At 38.9% G+C, this 20,804-nt stretch overlaps 1 protein-coding gene across 4 annotated transcripts in view; it reads left to right on the top strand.

Annotated features, from left to right (window-relative positions):
- kctd16b (potassium channel tetramerization domain containing 16b) overlaps positions 1-20,804 on the top strand; it is a 425,600-nt gene that overhangs the window by 102,083 nt on the left and 302,713 nt on the right. The window contains exon 2 of one of the 4 annotated variants that reach the window (XM_039775244.1): positions 8,206-8,842. The exons of the other annotated variants lie outside the window; for them this stretch is intronic. Coding sequence (XP_039631178.1) covers positions 8,206-8,252 — 47 coding nt within the window. The 3' untranslated portion in view covers positions 8,253-8,842. Of the gene's footprint in view, positions 1-8,205; positions 8,843-20,804 lie in introns of those variants that run through there. 4 annotated transcript variants of the gene reach the window in all.

The following is a 20,804-nucleotide window of genomic DNA, read 5'->3' as shown; positions in this document are numbered from 1 at the left end:
TTATCTTTGTCCATTGCTACTGTAGTTCACTGGAAAACCAAAATGTTCCCAATCAGGAGACCTGAAGCATACAGGAGGGTCCTCAAGTTCTAACTTTGCAGTAACCATACTTTTGAGACTGCATCACGGAACATGTGCTAATTCAGCTACTACGTTAATACTCTGTTGCAGAGTCGGAGAGGGAACTGAGCTGATAATGTAGTTCCGCACACGGAATTAAAGAAGAAGGGACATACTGTATCATGTCAAGTATCACTTTATTCACTAATGTTTGGGTCAACTGACCATTAGAGCATGAAAAAGGTATGCTTGTAATGTGTGTGGTGAATACTAGACTATATTCAGTCTGATCACAATGTGCACCAAACCCAATTTCCTGTACTGAACAGCATGGTACAAATACATGTAATGTTACACCCGTAATAGATGGAAATTTCAGTTCACTTCAGTTTCACTAATTTTTACAAATTGCTTTCATCTTATGAAACCGGTGGTATGCTATATACAGTAGTAATTACAAACATAGTATCAAAGAAGAAGTGCAATATAAATACTGAGTACAATGTTGAAACCCAAACTGAGACGTATCCTTCAAGAATACAAAATATACTGTATATCCATAAATATACACGGTGGTATTAAGTTCAGATTCCTGTCTCTGGTCAGCCACATTCCAAATAATCTTCCCAAAGTCAAAAGGTGACATCTTTTTTTGGATAAAAGGTGTCTCTAAACAGACCCATTATATGAGCTAGCTCACAGAGAAGAGAAAGAAAATGGAAAAGACTTATCAAGGGCATATCAGAAAGCACATCTACTGTACATTTAATTAAAATGCAGGTTAGGGAAGCAGTATGAAACAGCATCAGCAGCACTTCCAGTAAGAGCAGGTTGTGCTAAAATACGTCTTGAGCCTTGATGTGAATACTGAGACCAAAGAGGCTTCTCTAAAGTGGGCAGTTAGATCATTTCAGAGGTTGAGGGCCCTGTGCCTCCTACATTGGTTTTATTAGCCCTCAGAATTTCAAGGAGGTCTGCATCTTTACACCATGGATTGTAGGCACTAATAAGCTCCATAAGGTAAGACGATAAACCATTTATCTGTTTATATTTGAGGAGGAGGATTGTAAAATTGGCTGTAAACCTAATGGGAAGCCACTGAAGTGATTTAAGAACTGAAAGCATATAGTAATAATTTAGTTATGATCTTTGTGGCTATATTTGAAGTTAATGGTAACATAGTAAGTAAACAGCTCTTACAGTTCCCTAGACGTGTGTGTTAGGGAACAAAGAGAGTGACTAAAAGTTATTACGAGATAGAAAAACAGTGGCAGCTGAAACACATGATTTGAATGTCGTCTGTACGGGAACAGGTTCAAACCGGGAGGCTTAAGAAACCAAGAGCAAAAAAGACAAGAAGTGAACTGGGAGTCAAAGACAAAAAGGGAGTCAAAACAAAAACTTAATGCAAGGGCCTACTTAGAAATACATCGAACTACACTAAAGACTTTCAAGACATTCTTATCCACGTAGGGATCGCACATGTTGGAATGGCTACCACATTGATAGCATCATTTACTTGATGTCATTACTGTGACGATCATGATCATGTGACACAATCAAAAATGCACTGCATAAATAATGAGAAACAAAACAGCATATCAGTAAAACTTTGAAAAAATGAATTGAAATTAAAATGAAACCCCAGAAACAGAATCCTGATAACAAATAAAACCCAACAGAAACCAAAATACATATATAAAATGTGTATTAAATATAACAGTATGTACATAAAATACATAGAATCTTATTAAATCAGGTTTTACTCAAAGATATCCATTCATTATCCAACCCACTGTATCCAAACTACAGGGTCACTGGGGGTCTGCTGGAGCCAATCCCAGCCGACATAGTGTGCAAGGCAGGAAACAAACCCTGGGCAGGGCGCCAGCCCACCACAGTACTCAAAGATGTTGATTCCCAAATTATACTCATGTACAAAGTGAGACACAAAAGTAACCACATTGGTAAAAAAAAACACATTTGTTGATGAATTACAGCTTTCTAAACATTGTCACCTTCTATATACTCCCCCTCCCGATCTCTACACTGCCCCATATGTATCTTCCATTGATTGAAACAGTGCTGGAAGTCTTCTTGCTTGAGGCTCTTCAACAGGTTTGCCGTTTCTGTCTTTACTTCATCCATTGAAGAAAAATGTGTTTCCTTCAGATCACTTTAGATTTTCGGAAACAAGTAAAAATCACAGGGAGCTAAATCGGGCGAATAGGGAGGATGATCGAGGACAGGAACGTTTTTGTCAGTCAAAAAAAAGCATTGTACGTGGGAGTGTTGTCTTGCCTTGTTTCGTTGTTCGCTTTTTCCATCTGATATTGTTGCTAAAACTCATGTAGCGATTGTTGTGCAAATACTGACTGGGCTATTCACAGGATATACCTAGCCGGTTGACGGTTTGAGAGGGTGTGTAGGAGGGGATATAGTTCTATGATTCACATCCAGCCGACCTCCAGACGGATTTCCAGGAAAGCCCCAAGGCCAGTCCGGTTATTTTTATGTCTCACCTCATACACTTCATTCATTTACACATCCCTCTTAGTGTCCAACCTTGTCCTTGCCAACACTCATTACTTTGCTTTTTGTGTGTCATTGCTAGTAAACAGTAATTACGCCAGTATCACCCAGATCACCTTGTACTGGTCATCTCTTTTCTTGTAGCACTTCTTATGAGCCATTTCTTGTTCTTTCTCAGTTTTTTTTTTCTAGTTCAGTCTCAACTCTCTCATTTTTTCTTATTGTGGCTCCGATTGCCTGCTTCTTGTCCATTTGCCTTCATTTTTTGTTTAGTGCAAAAACTGTTCTTCATCACATCTCTCAAATAGTAACCTAACAAAATACTGTAGACATCTCTTTTAGCAATATGGCTATCTGCTAACACCTACATCTGTTTAATCATGTTCTCTACATCCGTCTCAATGGTGAGCCAACACAAGTGCCCCAAAAGGGAGTAAAGCTGAAACATTTGGCAGGTTATTTAAGCAATAATGCCACATTTACATTGCCCTGATTGGGATGCCATTAAGTTTTTTCTCTGATGGAAGCCATTATTATAGTTACAGCCACTGATTCACATTAAACATTTTCATCTATTCCTTTTTGAATTGCTTAATTTAATTCCCAGCTGCAGAGAGATGGAAGCTATCCAACAGCATTAGACTCTTGGTATGCACCAACCAGAATGGCGCCAGTTCATGACAGGACACACTCATATGCACCTACAGTCAGTCAGACATGGCCAATTCAGAAGTTTCTGATAAATCTAATCGGATGTTTATAGGGTAATTATTGTCACATTACAGAATACAGTGAAGTTCTTACTTGCATATGCAACATGTCGCCACTCTTCAACACCATGATTAGTGAAGATATTAACCTTACCTCAAAGCTTTTGTCTTCCTTACTTGAAGTGAATACCTGATCTCAAACCTGGATATGGTGGAGAAAACAGGAGTGACGATAAACAAATCATTTAAAGCCTTGTACCCTCTACAAAGATGCTTATCAGGCCAAGATTCAAACCCAGGAACTATGAGGCAGCAGTGCTAACTACTGTGTCACCACTTAAAAATGTAACAAAAAAGAAAAAATTCAAAATATTTGAGTACTCTGCACTGCTGTTCATGGTTTGTCTTGAGGTTATTAACATCTCACAAGCACAGTAAAGCAGCAGTGGCTTGTCATTTGAGGCTTTCACAGGGTGAACCAACCAGTTGCTCATCTGATCTGCATGTGTTATTTTCTGCTTGTTTTATGAGTAAGTGCCTTGTAATTTCTCACTGCAACAGTGATTTTTCATATCTGACAGAAGTTACCAGATCATGAAACTGTCTGTAATAATTTCATAGGACCAAGATTTGTATTGCTGCTGCCAGGTGGAGAGAAATCTGACTGGGTGGAATCAAACACACAAAGCCTGGCCATATTTTATTGAAATGTTTAGGTGCATTCTGCCAGTTTACCTCAGCCTGTATGGAGGGGACCACCATATAGCTAAACTCCACACTCCTTATCATTTTATCCATCCTTTAGATTTAATTTTAATTCACCCTGTACACTCGTTATTTGCCAGTGGTTTTACATGTTAAAGGTAAACTTCAGTCGTCAATAAGATACTGAGTAAAATAAATAAATAAAGAGCAGAAGGTTTAATTATGTTTTATTTGGCAATTTCAACATTCATTTTTGCTTTTTCCTTCCTACATTGTTTTCTCATTTTTATGTGACTTAAATTTCACAAGTCATTACCCACCAATAGATTTCCTGATCAAAAACTACCTTTTACCTTGAGCAAATTAAGAAAAGTTAAATGTTAATTACCGGCCTCTCATCATGGGTGATGGCCCCAGTGGAGTCATTCCGTTCTTCACAAGCGCAATTTGGCTGTGTTGATTAATGAATACGCTACGTTAATATCGCAGAGAAAATGCGAGGAATGGTCTCGACATTAAGAAGCAGTCACTCACGCTTTCCAACTGGCTACCTCATAAGTCTGTAGGAATACAAAGATGAAGTTCTGCATGATTAAAATTAGTTATTTCCAGTTCTGAAATGTTTTATTCTGTTTATGAACTTCTTGAATGTCACATATGCATAAAGTAGAGCAACATAAATCCCAGATAGAAATAATGGATAGATATAACAGAAAACAATTTTAGAGCTCACAGAATAATGTCCTTTGGTTCAATTTGCATTTTGACGACTGATTAGAGCTGACAGGCTCTTTATTAACCACTAGTCCCGCTCCCTGACTGTTAGTTGAGGAGTGAATAAAATTCCATGGCATAGAAGCAGCAGTATCTGGAAGAAGCTGTAATTGTACATGGGCACTCAGAGCCTTCATAAAAGCTTTTATTGGTTGTGAAAAAGAAAAAAGAAACATACTGAATAATGCAGAAATGGCAACTGCATTAAATGGGTCATCTCTGCCTCATCTGGATTTTGTCTATGACCCCTAAACTAAGGACACTTCTAATCCCTCTGATGTGATCTGCTACTTGAGTGTACAAGATGGCTCTCTCAGATCTTAAAAGAGCATGCATTTCAGTCTTCCTCATGAGAGCAATTCGCCAGTGCTGTCAAGCTGCCCCCATCTTCATTGGCAATGCCACCCTGTGGATCTCAGTTCAACAACAGTTAGATTAAATGATGAAAATATAAGTAAGCAGCAATTATCATTTTAGGGAAATAGTTCTGAATCAATCAGTTTTATGGGACATATTTCATAATCATGACCACCATAAAACAGAATATCAAGCAATTAAGATTTAATGTTATCAACACAATGAGATCAAACACAGCCTTAAGTGCTCAGCAAGAAAATCTTGTGCAACAAAGCCAATAGTATTCATCAAAGAGAAAATGGAAAAAGGCAAATCTGTGACAAAATGTGGAAGAATTAAAGTACACGATTGTGTAAATTCAAATCTTACATATCTTTATTTTTGATTGGAATAATGAGGCTGAAGCAACAAACATAGGCTGAGATAGTTGCATCTGAACAACATTTTTTAAAAAGCCTCTTTAAATGGTGAGATGTTTAGTAGTTGTGGTATGAGTGGACTTTGTAAAGGACAGAAACCCCGCTCATGCCAGGTTTCTGTCTGGAGACCTCTGGGTTACACGCAGGTTGATGTACGGATGGACATATTGGAGGTTTTCTTAATTTGGAGCTGAAAGGAGGCATGCCCACATGACATGAGGGATTGTTTAGGTTGAATTGCTGAGCTGACATTCCAAGAAATACTTAAGCCGAGCTCACCTTACTTGACTTCTAGTCTAAGGATATGTCAGCCTTACCAACCACAGTCGCTGATTTTGTCACTAGACAATGTCTGTTTAAACAACTGAACACCACTGCCTATGCCACATTTAGCAATCATGTGCCGATCGTCCAGCACAGTTGTGCACGCCCTTTGTTCTGACAGCCAATTACATCCTGCATCCTTTTTTCCATTGAGCTAGGGAATGTAAAACATGAGTCAAGCCTCTCTACAGTTTGCAAATTTCAAAATACGTCTGTTCGTGATTCCTCATTGCTACATTCTATCTCTGGGATTAAAGAGGAAATCAAACCTGTTTAATTTTATTGTTGCCAGTCGTAGACTATTGTCTCTTGGCCATTGGGCATGACACGTTAGGTTTCTTGGGAGTGTGCCGCCAACTGCCTCCAACTTGCTAAGATTAGGTAGATAAAGGCTATGACTGAAAATCTCAGGAAAACTCCTCTAACAGCTTTAACAGGTTTAACAGCTGCACTTTGTTTTTAGCGTTCCTCTTTGATTGAGTTAAGGATTTACCGATTTCTTGTTATTTTATTTATTTATTTTTTTATTTAACAAAAGGTTCGCTCATTCAAATAGTATGTAAAGGTAACAACTCAGCACTTGAAGGATGGGCATGCCTAGGAGATAAAAAGCAGACAGTAGCCTAGAGAGAGTGTCTTCTCTTCCATCTGAGAATGAGTTGACCTCTGGTGATGCTCTGTAACTAAAAATGTTCTACCTGGACAGAGAATGAACATCATTTTAAAACTGCTGCAGCTACAAAAGTCCAGGTTGTATACTTTATGTAGTACTTCTGCCTATGATTATACTTATGGTATCAGCAGCTTTTCATCATTCTGATGTACCAATGGTTCGTCTCTGGGGTAATTAAGAGCTCCTTAATTCCAGGTTGAAAGAAAAGAGAGAGGATGCCCTCAATAGATAGACAGCAATAATGTAGTCTTGGGTGAAACAACATTATATAAGTAAGGGTGTAACTTATTGACTGAAGTCCCAACTTCTTAGTGGGCATGCTATGACTAATAATCCTGTCCAGTTGAAAGTGCTATATACAGTATAACACTACAATTTGGAATTTATGTTCTCACATAGCAAAGAACCTCAGATTTAGGGCCAATGTGAAAAGCAAAGTATTTTTCACAATATTATGCATGGCGTAGTCAGCAGGATTTGCACTGTGGACGGATGAAGCATTGTGGCAGTGCTGTACAAATGGTGAGGACTGAATGAGAAAGAGTTCAGCTGACGTCTCTACGAAGTACTCTACTTGCACTGCTTAGAGACAGTCCCTGTGCACAATGTGCTATTGTTCATGACGTAAAGGAAGTGTCTCTTGAGGGCCTTTAGAATTCAAGTGTTGTAAGTTTGCAGCTTTTAACTGGCAGTTATCACAGTGCAAATGTCCAATGTGTGATGGATCACGGTGTGATTCCACGACTAAACAAGCACATGTTAATTCAAAATTCTAAGACATCCCACAGCTGACAACCTTTTTAACAAGCATGTCTTAATTGTACATTAATTATTTTTGTGTGTATAAATCCTGATTGCTATATGATCTAATATATAGATTTGATTTTAGAACTGTGTAAACTTTGAGTCCTCAAGATTTCCTGGGATGACATGTCAAAGTTAAATCAGGAAGCCAGTCCCAGATGAGAAGAATTCCTTTATTCACATGTATGTGGTGTCACTAAGTACATGTAAAGATATGACTGACTGACAGATGGTGGTAACACTTCTTAAATACTCTTGTCAATTACAGAAGTACGTGATTAGTTTCACTTCTCATGTTCTTGCTAGTTACTGATAAATGGGACCCTTGGAGTCAGGATTCTGCTATACTCGATTATACTGGTTTTCAAATCTATACTTGTCCTTATACAGAAGTAGCAGCAGGACTGGGTCGCAGATCAAGAGCCTTTATTAAAATGCTTTCCAAGAGGGCTAAATGCAACAGTTAACAAGGACAGAAGTCATTCAGCACAATCAATATATAACCAAATAGTGAAAATCATAGTTACCAGTAAAAATCAACTCTCAGACATTAACCTTTGCAGAGTTTGCTTGTTGCATTTTCTTTTCTTTTCCCTCAAAATCCCATATATGTCCTATAAAGGATCAATATAAGATCCCCCAGTTCCCAGAACTACAAGACAGACTTGCAGTGTGTAAAGTGCTGCCTGATACGTTTATTTGTTTTTTTTAAATGTAATCTTCCTAAAGTTTGGCAGCATGGTAAAGTGCCATCCCGCTAATGTGCAGTATGAGTAAGGAATGCATTATCGTAAACTCATATCTATCCAAATGCTGGCATCAGCTTCTTTTTTTATTTTTGTTTCAGGCCCCCTGAAAGACATGGATTCATCAGATGAAGAATTTTGGCCTTAGAGATTTAATTACATTTGAACTTTACATTAGCATAGCAGAAATGCTGACTGATGCATAACCGAACATGAATTTTCACGGTATATGGATTTGAAAAAACTTTTGCTATAAACAGATAAAATCAAAAAACGCAAGCAGAGAAGATGAAATACAAAAATAGTCAATGTTGGAAAAATTACACCAACTATGTTAAAAAGACTTAGCAACTCTACAGGGACAAAGGATGAAGTTTAACTTTGAATCCTATGCAGTATATCAGTCAGGCACCGGAAGGTTGGTTTCCTTCCTCCTCGCAGGTTTTATCTGCCCATGGAGTGTTGGCTGTGCTTGCATATCATTGACTTTTCCAATGGCTATGATTTCATTCACAATCACAAGTACTTTGAATTATATAGGATCAGAATGCTGTATCCAAACCAGTAGGGAGTTTTTTTCTGTATTTATGTGAATTAACGTAGATACATCATGTAGACTAGTGGGGATTTGAAGTAGCCGACAAACTTATGTAGTCCTTGATAACGTTCAAAAAATACCCAAAATAAATATCGTGAAGACTTAGCCATTAGCCAGTCAAAGAAACTGGATGGTCTGAGTATTTTCCTGTCATTTGTCAAATGTCATGTCTTCTTATTTCATTAGTACAGAATAACAGTTCTCTCTGCCTTGATATGTGTTCAATTCATTTCCCAGAATTGGATGTAGCTTCATTCCAACTGGTGCATTTTTAGGACTTCGTTTAGATTTGGGTCACTTATATAGCTTTTACTAATATGGGAGAGTTTTATTTTTGAGTATTGTAGCGAGTGGCTGGAGCTGCTACCCAGCTGGGATGCCCAGGAGGTGGCATGTACGTCCTCTGGGCCATGAGGTGGCAACCTCCCTGGATCAGAGGAGGACCACGAGAGAAAAGCAAGGAGGCTCAACCCTGTAGGGGTGCGTGGCCTCTGCCAGGGGGCACCCTGAATCTCAGAGGGCCCGGGGATTGTCTACTTCCGCCATACCTGGAGAGATGAAGGAGGATCCCTCCAGGGACACCCGGAGTATTTCCGAGTGCTCTTCCGACACTTCCGCCACACCAGGAAGTGTCGTCAGAGGGAACACCTGGAGCACATCTGGGTGAGGATAAAAGGGCCCGCCTTCCTACAGTCAGGGAACTAGAGGCGGGAGAGGGAGCAGGACGATACATTTAGCTTACTACCAAACCAGAGATATAGAGAAATATCACATTATTCTTCAAAGTGTTGTGAAAGAATCAGTCTCAACACATGAAAAAGGTTTGGGGCAGCCACCCGTATATTGTCCCTGGCTGCTAAAGGGCATAGAAATAAGATGAGATGTGTTCTCATTGAGTTCCAAACTGAACTGATGAGGTTAAGAAAAGATGGCGGCTTTATAAGCCGAAAAGTGTAAGTGATGTCATTTGGCCAGAACCGATGTCATTCTGGGCGCTGGAACTGGAGGTGATGTTGAATCAGGCAGGTTTTCCTGTATTTGGCCTGCAGAGATAACAGAGGTGGTTTAGTGCACGTCGCCACCCCCTGACCTGGCGATTAATTACCTCCACTTGGTTCACTTAGCTCCCTCCTAGTTGCACGTATGTGACAGTGTCAGATAGCATAAAGTTAAAGTCTCATAAAACGATCGGGCCACTCAAACATGCAAGACTTCAAATGTGACACCCGTAAAATCACATGGCTTATTCCTGCTTCCCATGTGAAAAAAAGAAATAGCATGCATCACCCTTGAGTGAACGGAACAATTCTTATTGTATAATTGCATTTATTTTTTGTGTGAGCCCACTGGTGAAAGTAGATGTGTAGTTTGCATCCTTCAAGGTGCTTGTAGGCCACATAAAGCATAAGTCCAGTGTTACTTGTTAAGTATTTTTTGTGCTCATGTTTCTCAATGTCCAGGTGCCTCTGGGAACTCACCCAGTTACCCATAAGATGGCAATTGTAATTAATTGCAGTTTCATTAGTCCTTATTTATAAAATAAAGATTTACTATAATTTGAGTAGTAGTTTTATGTCCCTGTCTGCATTAATCGTTTTGTAGCCCTGATTAAAAGCATGAAGCATCCTAGGTACACTGCTGCCAAAAAAGTAGTCCATTATTTTTCTATGAAATTTCAAGTTAAATGTTATGTTTTTGTTATAATAAAAATAAAATATTTGACTCATAGTGTGTTGCTTGTGTAAGCAGAACTCAGTTGGATCGAGAACACTGCAGGGAAGAAACTCCTTCGCAGTCAGAAGCCTACTTTGTCACTCGAGCTAATGGAGTTCTACTTTGGTTTGACTGCCAAAGACAGTTGCATTCTCACTAAGTTTGTGCTTTGGATGCCCCATAGGGACCTGATGACCTACACATTAGTGATTTTTTAAAGCAGGTCTCGGACGCTGTAGAAACTAGTGCCAAAAAATTGCCACGTAACAAAAATGGAGTTTTATAAGTAACTACTAATTATGAAAGGTGAAATTGAATTTTATTACTGTGAGCTATCCACTCACTGCTGTTTGAAGCAAAATTGAAAACAACAGACTTAACTAAAAGAAAGGCCCTTGAGTCGCATTATGTGAAACTCAGGTGGAGGAGCCATCTTGACAAAAGCCATCATAAAGCATCTACTTTATCCTAAGTGTTCTTATCACAGTCTCTAATAAATATGCTTGTTCCACTCTCCCTAACCTCTAAACAAATGATTTGATGTCAGAGTGAGTTGATCATTTAAGGATTCAGTATAAACACTACAAACAGATGATGTGTGAAATTGAATTGTGTTAGGCAGGCGTTGCTACTGCAGCTCGGCATCACAAGGGGGCATCACTAGAGACATCGTATCATATATGACTACATTTTTAAATCCCATTATGGAAACTTGAGTTTACTCTGCATAGCAAATCTTAAGTAATCATAATGCTATTATTATTATCCTGTACTGACACCCTAGCAAAGATTGCATTATATAAGAAGTGTCTAAATCGTTTTGACATTAGTGGGCAAAAATGCTCAGTCAAGATGTACTGATGAGGGGCCGAAGGAGAAAACTGAGCCTCTCTTAGTGGCACTCAGAACTTTTTTTTGCAATGGACAGTTTGCTTGGTGCAGTGCCAGGTGTGACTTACAAATGAAACATCTTAGTATTGTATTTCTTTATCTCCAACCATACCTTAATGCACGTATGAGAGTGTCTGTGTGTGTGGACATTTTGTTGAATAATTAGCAATATGCATGTAGGATGAATAATTAGTGTGTTCAAAATGGGAAACTAAAATGATGAAGAAATAGATTTTACTTCCTAATTATTTCAAAACAGTTTGGCTCTAGCACATGAGCGCTTCTGCATTTCTGGGAGACAAGCCAAGGCAATCATGTTACCAAATGTTAACACCTTTAATGGTCAAAAAAAGAGAGTGCATTAGAGGCAATTTTCAAGCTTTGCATTTATTGTGTCTTGTTTCATGTATCGGAGTAAGTATTTTATCTAAGAGAAAACTGAGTGTTTCTGGGGTCATAGGGAGTGGGCAGTGGATCTGTTTCAAGGAGAGACAGATACGCAATCAAATTTTTAAAATTAATGGTTAAGGAGAACCTTTCAGCAATGAATGAATGAGGATTTTTGTTTTTAGCTGAAGGAATTATATAACTTTAGTAGTCCCAGTGAAATATATAATATATTGGAGCCACTACTAAAAAAAACAAAAGCTTAAAGGAGCAAAATCACAGGCTTGGCATAGATCAATTGATGCAACTAAGAAAAAAAGAATACATAGTAATATCTACTGACTTTATTAATCAAAGGAAAATGCCTCTAACCCAGTAAGCTTAGCTAGCTCTGCCATGTGCAAAGCCCTCTTACAGAATTTCTGAAAAATGACCCTCTCTCTATGACCATTGGCTAAGAGGGCTTACATTATTAGTGAATAAGGAACATTGTTAGGATGGCATTACTAAATGCCATTAAATAAGAGGCTGAAGGGGTACAAATCAGTTTGGGGCTACCTTGTTCAAGATCTATTACAAATACATTAACATACACTGGATGTTTGCATTGCATACTATATATGTGTTTGCATGTGATGTACTTGTCAGGCACCGACACTTCAAATTACAAAGTTAGTCCTTCCAGTTGTGGATACTGACAGGAGCAGATGCCATCCTTGATGCATAGGGCACAGCTGTCTCTTCTTCACCAGAGTGTTTTGATTCCTTACACAAATAGGAGCCACACTGCTGAGAGATGAGATTATTATGTAAATCATTTAAATTCTACATTTCCAGAGGTGCTACTGAGTATCTCAGGATGCTGAGCTTGCTTACAGATGCTGCAGTCCAGAAATGAGAAATTGGGGGACATCACGATTTGTTTAGAGCAACTTGTGTAGAAGAGAACCCCTCACAGGTTTAATCTACCAACTCATTGATGGCCAACAAGCACTAGGTGACCACAAGGTGACAATAAACAAAACCTTATATTCAGAATGTATCTTCCATGGCAAGGTGTGATTGATTACTGGTTGAACCAAAACATCAAGGCCTGCTTTTCTCTTGTTAGTCTTCCCTTGAGTTTGCTCTTCTCCTCATTGTTCATTTCATTTAGGTCCCTTGTCCCAGTCCAGTATCTGCCATTTCTTTCTCATTTGTGTCTTTGTATTGTGTAATTGATATAACAGCAGAGGAAAAGTGTATTTTATCATGTTATCAGATCACCTGAGACTTGCACGAAATGTACTGACTTCCTTTTAGGTTAGAAATGTCAAAAACAATTATGCAGCTATAACACCACACCTGTCTCGCCTTCCTTCTTCACTCTGGGGAAATTTATGGCGAGTTGCTTCACAGACAGGGCTGAATAAGACCTTTAGAGGCCCTAAGAAATGAAAAGATTTTAATGTCCCCATATATATGAGCTGGACTCACTCTCAATGGATGACTGAACGGGACAGCTGATATGACCAAGACAAGAGTGATTATATGAGCCTTGGTGGACCACGTGGCATTTACCAGATTCTTATATTGTTTCTTTTTGAAGATTAAAATATGTCATTAACCTCTATTATTACTATTTTATTACTATTGTGTTATTTTGTATGTACGTATATTTTTCTTTCATTTAACCTCCTTAGTGTTAGACCCCAGCATCACTCTGTGACAACATTGCTAAAAGTCCTCAGTTAGTCCTCAGTATCACTCGGGCAACAGTATAGATGCATTTTGTGCAGGACCCGAGGTTTACTCAGGGTGTAAGTTCTAAGAGCGATAGTGCCGAGCATTACTCGGGCAACAGTATAAGCATGTCTTACTTAGGTGTCAGGCCCGAGCATTACCAGGGCAATAGTTTAGATGCATCTTTTCCAAGCTTCATAATGACTTCTCAGAAGAAACGCCTCTCATCAGCAGAGAATCTGTCTTCAGGCAGTGAAATTGCAATGGACAGCGAAACCAAAAGTGTTTCTGGGAATTCGAAAGTGACATTTGCATCACTTGCACATGCGCAGTATGCTGTTCATAATATTATTATCTCTCTATCCATCCATCCATTTTCTAACCCGCTGAATCCGAATACAGGGTCACGGGGGTCTGCTGGAGCCAATCCCAGCCAACACAGGGCACAAGGCAGGAACCAATCCAGGGCAGGGTGCCAACCCACCGCAGGTTATCTCTCTATTATAATTTTAAAAAAACTGCGAGGAGACAAGACTTTTTCGAAGATGAGACAAGACATTCTGGAAGATTTTTCAAGTCATGCGACCTGAGACCTTGGCCATGAGATTTTTTCAAGTCACGCCCTCCTGTCAACCATTTTCAACCATGCACACTATAATCTCACCTCTCATTCGTGTGAATGCTTTTGACAGGCACATTTTCTGCTCTCTCAGCTTTTATAAATTCTAACGCTTTCTTCATTTTAAGTTCCCAATAAAAGAAGACTTTGTAAAGATGGCTATGTAACAATTCCCATGAAAATAAAAATCTGTTTAAATTGTACAACCGCATCCCCATATGCGAGTGACAGAACCGCAGAGAGACTAGAGCATAGCACAGGCACGGGGGTTGGCGAGCGAAGCGAGCAGAGGGCAAAGCCCCCTAGTTATTAATTATTATTATTATTTGTATTATTATTATACTTTCTATACTTTTGACTTTGTACTAGATAGATAGATAGATAGATAGATAGATAGATAGATAGATAGATAGATAGATACTTTATTAATCCCAAGGGGAAATTCACATAATCCAGCAGCAGTATACTGATACAAAGAAACAATATTAAATTAAATAGTGATAAAAATGAAAAAATGAAAAAAAAATTAAAATAAAATTAATGTTAGCATTTACTCCCCTGGGTGGAATTGAAGAGTCGCATAGTGTGGGGGAGGAACGATCTCCTCAGTCTGTCAGTGGAGCAAGACGGTGACAAAAGTCTGTCACTGAAGCTACTCCTCTGCCTGGAGATGACACTGTTAAGTGGATTCTTCATGATTGACAGGAGTTTGCTTAGTGCCCGTCGCTCTGCCACAGATGTTAAACTGTCCAACTTTACACCTACAATAGAGCCTGCCTTCTTAACAAGTTTGTCCAGGCGTGAGGCATCCTTCATCTTTATGCTGCCTCCCCAGCACACCACCGCGTAGAAGAGGGCACTCGCCACAACCGTCTGGTAGAACATCTGCAGCATCTTACTGCAGATGTTGAAGGATACCAACCTTCTCAGAAAGTATAGCACTAAGTATAAGTACTATTAGTATTTTGCACATTTTACAGTAGAAAGATGATATTTAATACAAATGTCATTTTTCAAGCCAAAAAATTCAATACTTTTTACATGTTTTTTTGAGAAAAAATATAATGCTAAGGAGGCTAAAGTGGGAGCCCCTTTTTGTGGAACCTGGTTCAGCTTCACCATTTAGAGTTTTGCACCATATGATCCATGCAAATCTAGCAATGGAAAATTTCTGTGGTGCCCATCTTCCCTTGATGCCCTATGCATGCACATGCTTATTTCGCTTAATGGATAATTCATCACTTTTAAGAAACTGGGGCTGTCTTTATGTTCAAAACTTTACTTTAACCCAGTTTGCCACCAGTAGAGGACTTGTGCGCTAAGGGGACTGCTAATAAACAGGGAATGAACAATCTAACCTCCTGGCCTGCGAGTAGCAGTTGATGTGATTTTTATTTGTTTCTCCTGGGTTTACCTTTAGCCTAAAAAATCTATTATTCACCTCTTATGAGTCTTTCCAACAAGGAGATTTAGTTTCTCAAGTTAGTTGCTCTTTTTTTTCATGTTTTAATATACTATGATGCCATTTTATTTTGGTAATGGGCACCACCATGTTGAAGATTTCACGTCGCCTGTTACTATGGCAATGCATCCTGTTCGAGATTATGTGACAGTGATGTCATCAGCTCAGCCATATAAAGGTCACCTCCCATACACCCTGACACATCTGAGATTAAATATTATATATAGCGATTACATGCAACTTATTTTTTGATTTTTGGTAATGAATTTCTGCTCAAATTAAGTGATTTTTAGTTTAGCGTTAGTGGCTTACACACGCCTTTTCTTGACTAACAGCTTTGACCTTAGCTTTTGTTTCTGACCGCGTCTGTTCTCTTGGTCCTTCTCTTTAAAGCAGAGTGACTTTTTCCTTGCTAGTCTGTACAGCACTCAAACAGAGACATCGGCTTTAAACGTTCACTCACAAACTGTGTTCATTTGCATCAAAATTAGTAATAAGTGCAAAGTGATGCAGTACATAGAATCATAGAACCTGGGTGAGTTAAGTCTTCATGCAGTCCCATTAGAAACAGTGAGAGGCAGGTGAACATCCCAGGGAGCTCGGCCCCTTAGTAACAAGGTATGTGTTCTCAATCTAAATGAAGACAGAGGAAAAGAAGGAGAGAAAACTCCCTGAAAATGTCAGTTTATAGAAAAACAATCACTCCCTCTCTCTTCTCATGCAAACAGCCCGGCTCACATTCTCATCTTTAGTTGGAGTGCATGCTGACATTTTGAAACACTTTGAAAGTATGTACCCAGAAAATGTTACAGGAGGTCATTATAACTAATAAACGGAAAACAAATTCTTCCCGCTCTTAAATAAGTAACACTCTAGAACTCTAGGAAAACCAATGTTTCCTGTTCAACTTGACTAGACTTCAGGCTAAAAGCCTGTAATCTGACATCTGTCAACTGAAAGGTTTAAAGCAGCCCCTGTAGAAAGGGTCATGCTGAAATTCCCTCCATCACCTTGTTTAGCTCTCAATGTCCCCTGACCTTCATGCACAGTGAGTGGAGTCGGTCTGTTGTTTCCTGCCATGTCATAAGTTGTTTGGCCCTTTATTCCTTCCATGTCTTCTATTAGATTTCCATTTGCTTTCTGCTTCTTGAAAGGCTACTTTGACACACATGGCTCTTCAAGTTCTACAAAGAGGTGCCCAGATATAAGGAAAGTACCAGTGTCAAGGGCAATACCGGATGAGACAGGTGACAGACTGTTCCAAAACCAGCCTCCACGACAGAAAAAAACTCACACAGGCAATTGTAGAAGAGGGTCTGTCTTAAATGGCAATATGTATGACATTAAAGAGTGGTGACATATATGCATGTTATGTGCCATGGAAGGACATTAGCCAGTAGAAATCAGCAGGAGTATAAGGGTTGTACTCACATTAGCAATTTGTTCCATGGCTGAGCATGTTTGTAACCCCCCAAAGTCTAGTTTATTAGACTATTGTGATCGCTCCATGCCACGTCAACTGTACTGTGCCCTGGCCCACTTGGAAGAGGTGAACCTAGCCACGTTTCAGTAGGATTCAGAATCAGTTTGATTGTTAAACATGCCCGAGCACAGAACACAGACATGACATCAATGATGCAACGTCATTTCATTCGATACCATTTGAGTTAAAAACAGGTTTTTATCCTCACGTTACAGATGAATGTAAATCGATGGCAAGAAAAGCTGCAAATTCCTTACTTAACATTACCTGTATTTGCCTCCGTAAAAATCCTCTCATACATGCAGCACAATTAACAGCAAAACCCTGTGCTGCTCACTCAATAAATCTGCAAGAGGGTAGAGCGTTTTCCTGCCCTACACGACTCCAAAAGCCACAAAATAAGGAAAATCATTTTGATATGCATACTGTCACTCCATTTCCGGATTTTGTTTTGGCTTTACAAATAGTCGTATGGTCAAGACGAAAGCGTGCCCAGGCCGAGAATGCTAAAGCGCAGTGTAAGTGCAGAGCAGCGGTGGAGTAGGGAGGGGGGACAATCATGCTTGGGCATGGTACAAAACAAACGTGCCTAGTGTGAGTACACCCTAAGACAGAAGTGGCCTGGCTACCAGCATGCAATACATACCCAGAATGTTAAAGGGTAGGTTACCCATCAGTGGGCAGGCATGCTTGTCCCTTTGGCCAAAATGATGATGGAGAGAGGCCAAAAAGGAATGTCAGAAGTGCCACATTGTTCAAAAAGAAAATGGATGGATATCATCTGGAGAGTTGGCCTTTTAAGGGAAACCTAACGTTCAGGGGTACAGGGGGAGTTTCAGTCTGGTGTCCTGGTAAAAAAATATTGAGGGAGTGAGAAGAAGGAAATGGAAATGCTTATGCAGTACTTTGTGGTGGAAAGGTCAAGTCAGTCGACCATTTAGACAAAGGTTCAGTAGCTCTTTGGGCAGACCTAGAGAAGCTTCACGATTCTTGATTTTCGCAAGATTTGTATTTTGTGTTCTCCCTGCGGTCTTCACACCTTTATAGTTTGTTTAGTTTTTAACAAAGATGTCTTTTTATTTACATTTTGTCACATTACTGTTTGTTTGAGAATGAAGAGCTGATATGAGGGCCCTCTTTCTTTTACATTCAGCAATGGTAGATTTTTGCAGATTATGCGTCACCACTGGTAAAATGGTATTTCAATATAAAAATAAAAGTACATTTGTGATTATTATATTATATTCACTCTTATTGCAGTGTGCTTCTCATATTTAGGAATTAAATGAAACTCCACAAGCCTGAAACTTGTACTAATAAATAAATATTTGTTTAGATAGATAGATAGATAGATAGATAGATAGATAGATAGATAGATAGATAGATAGATAGATAGATACTTTATTTGTCTTCAGGAAGAAATTTGGCTTTTTGCTGAAGCTCTTTAAATAAATAAATATATATATATATATATATATATATATATATATATATATATATATATATATATATATATATATATATATATATATATATATATATATATATATACACACAATGCTCTGAACACACACCAGAATGACTAAAAAGCAAAAAAGTTTAAAAGAAAGAAAACTTTTGACTTGCAGTGAAGCATTATGCAGGCATATTACTCTTGATATAAAGGAGCCCCAGTAGCATTTCTTCACGCACTTCTGCTGAATGATTTGTAAGCTGATAGTCCTCAGTGTTAGTCTGTCAGAGAGAGGATGTGCAGCATTGTTCATAATGGCACTCGGTTTTCTTTTAGTTCTGTACTTTGTTACTACCTCCTGGGGGTCCAGAGTGCATCCTATAACTGAGCTTGCCCTTTCAGTTGGCTTGTTGATTTAGTGGGCCTCTCTTGAAGTGATGTTACCAGCCCAGCACATCACACAGTAGAAGACTGGACTGGCCATCACAGAGTTATAAAAGATGTGAAAGATGTCACCTCCTACATTAAAGGAGCACAGTCTCTTAAGAAAAAAGAGCCTTTTCTGCCCTTTCTTATACAGTTGCTCTGTGTTACAAAACCAGCCCAGCCATTTATTGAGTTACAACTAAAGTCGCTGAACCTGGAGTGACTGTGCAGACCACTGTTGCTCAGGTACTTCACCAGTGGCAGCTTTAATGAAGAGTGAAAAAGAGAGTTAAAAAACACACATGCCATCTTGGCTAGAGTTTGCCAGAAGACACACACAGGAGACTCTGAAGTCGGCTGGAAGAAGGTCCAATAGTCTGATGAAACCAAAATCGTCTCTCACACTAAACACCATTTTACACTGCATATTATAAAAAGCACACCATCCCCACTGTGAAGCATAGTGATGGCTGCATCTTGCTGTATTAATGCTTGTCTACAGCAGAAGGGCATGTGAGAGTAAAGGGTAAAATGAATGCAGCAAAATTCTGGGAAATCCTGGAGAAAAGTCTGATGCAGTCTGCAAGAAACCTGTGCCTTGAGAGAAGATTTGTTTTCCAGTAAACCGACAACCCTAATCATTCTTAATATCCCCTCGGTATTAATAATGTTTACCTAATCTAATCTAATCCAATTGAGTCAAAGCAACACAGGATTGGCATAAAAACAGCACTGATAATGTCCTGGAGTCACAGCCCAGATCTTAGTACAAATGATAATTTGTGACTGGGCTTAGTAAAAGCTGTTCACTCAGAATTCCCAGGAACCTTTGCAGAGCTTGAGCAGTTTTACAAAGTGTCCAGATGTGCAAAGCTGATAGGGACCGGGACCTGTGCACTCAGACTCAAGACTGTCATGGCAGCCAAAGGTGCAGCTGCTAAATACAGACTTGAAGGGGGTGAATACTTACAAAATCCACTGTTTTGTGGCTCATATTTGTAATTAAATTAGAGTGCTTTATAGAAATCTGTTATCACTTTGACATTAAATAGTCTTTTTCTGTTGATTAATGTTAAAAATAGCCAAACTAAATCCACTGTGATTCAATGTATAATAATAATATATCTGAATATTTATTTTAGGCACTGTATATATCAAGTCACCTTACATTACTATACAATAATGCTAACAATAAAGTACATTTTTTAAGAACCTTGTTAAGCTTAGACTATTTTATTAAGTACTTTATTACCTAAGATATAAAATATATTTCTTCAGTGTGACTGGTTAGTTGTGACTAGGATTGAATAATCTGTATTTAATAGTGTGGTTTGATGTTGTGGCTAAGGCATTAGCCCTTAAAACACATGATAGCTGTTCTTCTCTAATTTTTGTCTCACAGTGAGATTTTGAGCCAATCATTACACTTCTATGTACTCTAGCTATAAAAGAGTAATTTATTTCATCTTCAATAAAGGTGTCAACCAAATATATACTAACCAGTAATGGCGTACTGTGCGATAATGTGCAGTGAATACACTTGACTTGAGCATTCCTAGTTTTCATCCTCTTTCTCTGTCTCTGTTTAGCATTCGTTTGCTCAGAGGTTTATGCGCTTGCTGCTTCCTGAGTAGCTCTTCTTTTCTCCAACCTAGAGGCCCACTGCTTTTCTTCTTTCGTCGGCATCTTTTCGTGTTAAAACTGATTAAGTTAGTATTTGTGTTGCAATTACTTAGTATGTTTTCTTTAATTTTTCACTTAAGCTGGCACTTAAGTCTTCACTCTGCCTCAAGAATGATAAGCGAAGGTGGTAGGGAATGAGAACGGCGCCCAACCTCTGCTCCTTAGGGGACAAGCTGACAGAGATGGGAGTAGACTCACACCTGGTGGCATGGATCGTGGACTATCTTACAGACAGACCTCAGTATGTGCGTCTCGGGAACTGC

The sequence above is a fragment of the Polypterus senegalus genome, chromosome 13 (genome assembly GCF_016835505.1).
Source record: "Polypterus senegalus isolate Bchr_013 chromosome 13, ASM1683550v1, whole genome shotgun sequence".
NCBI lineage: Eukaryota > Metazoa > Chordata > Cladistia > Polypteriformes > Polypteridae > Polypterus > Polypterus senegalus.
The sequence above is the reverse complement of the archived record's forward strand: the minus strand, read 5'-3'. Positions and strand labels throughout refer to the sequence as shown.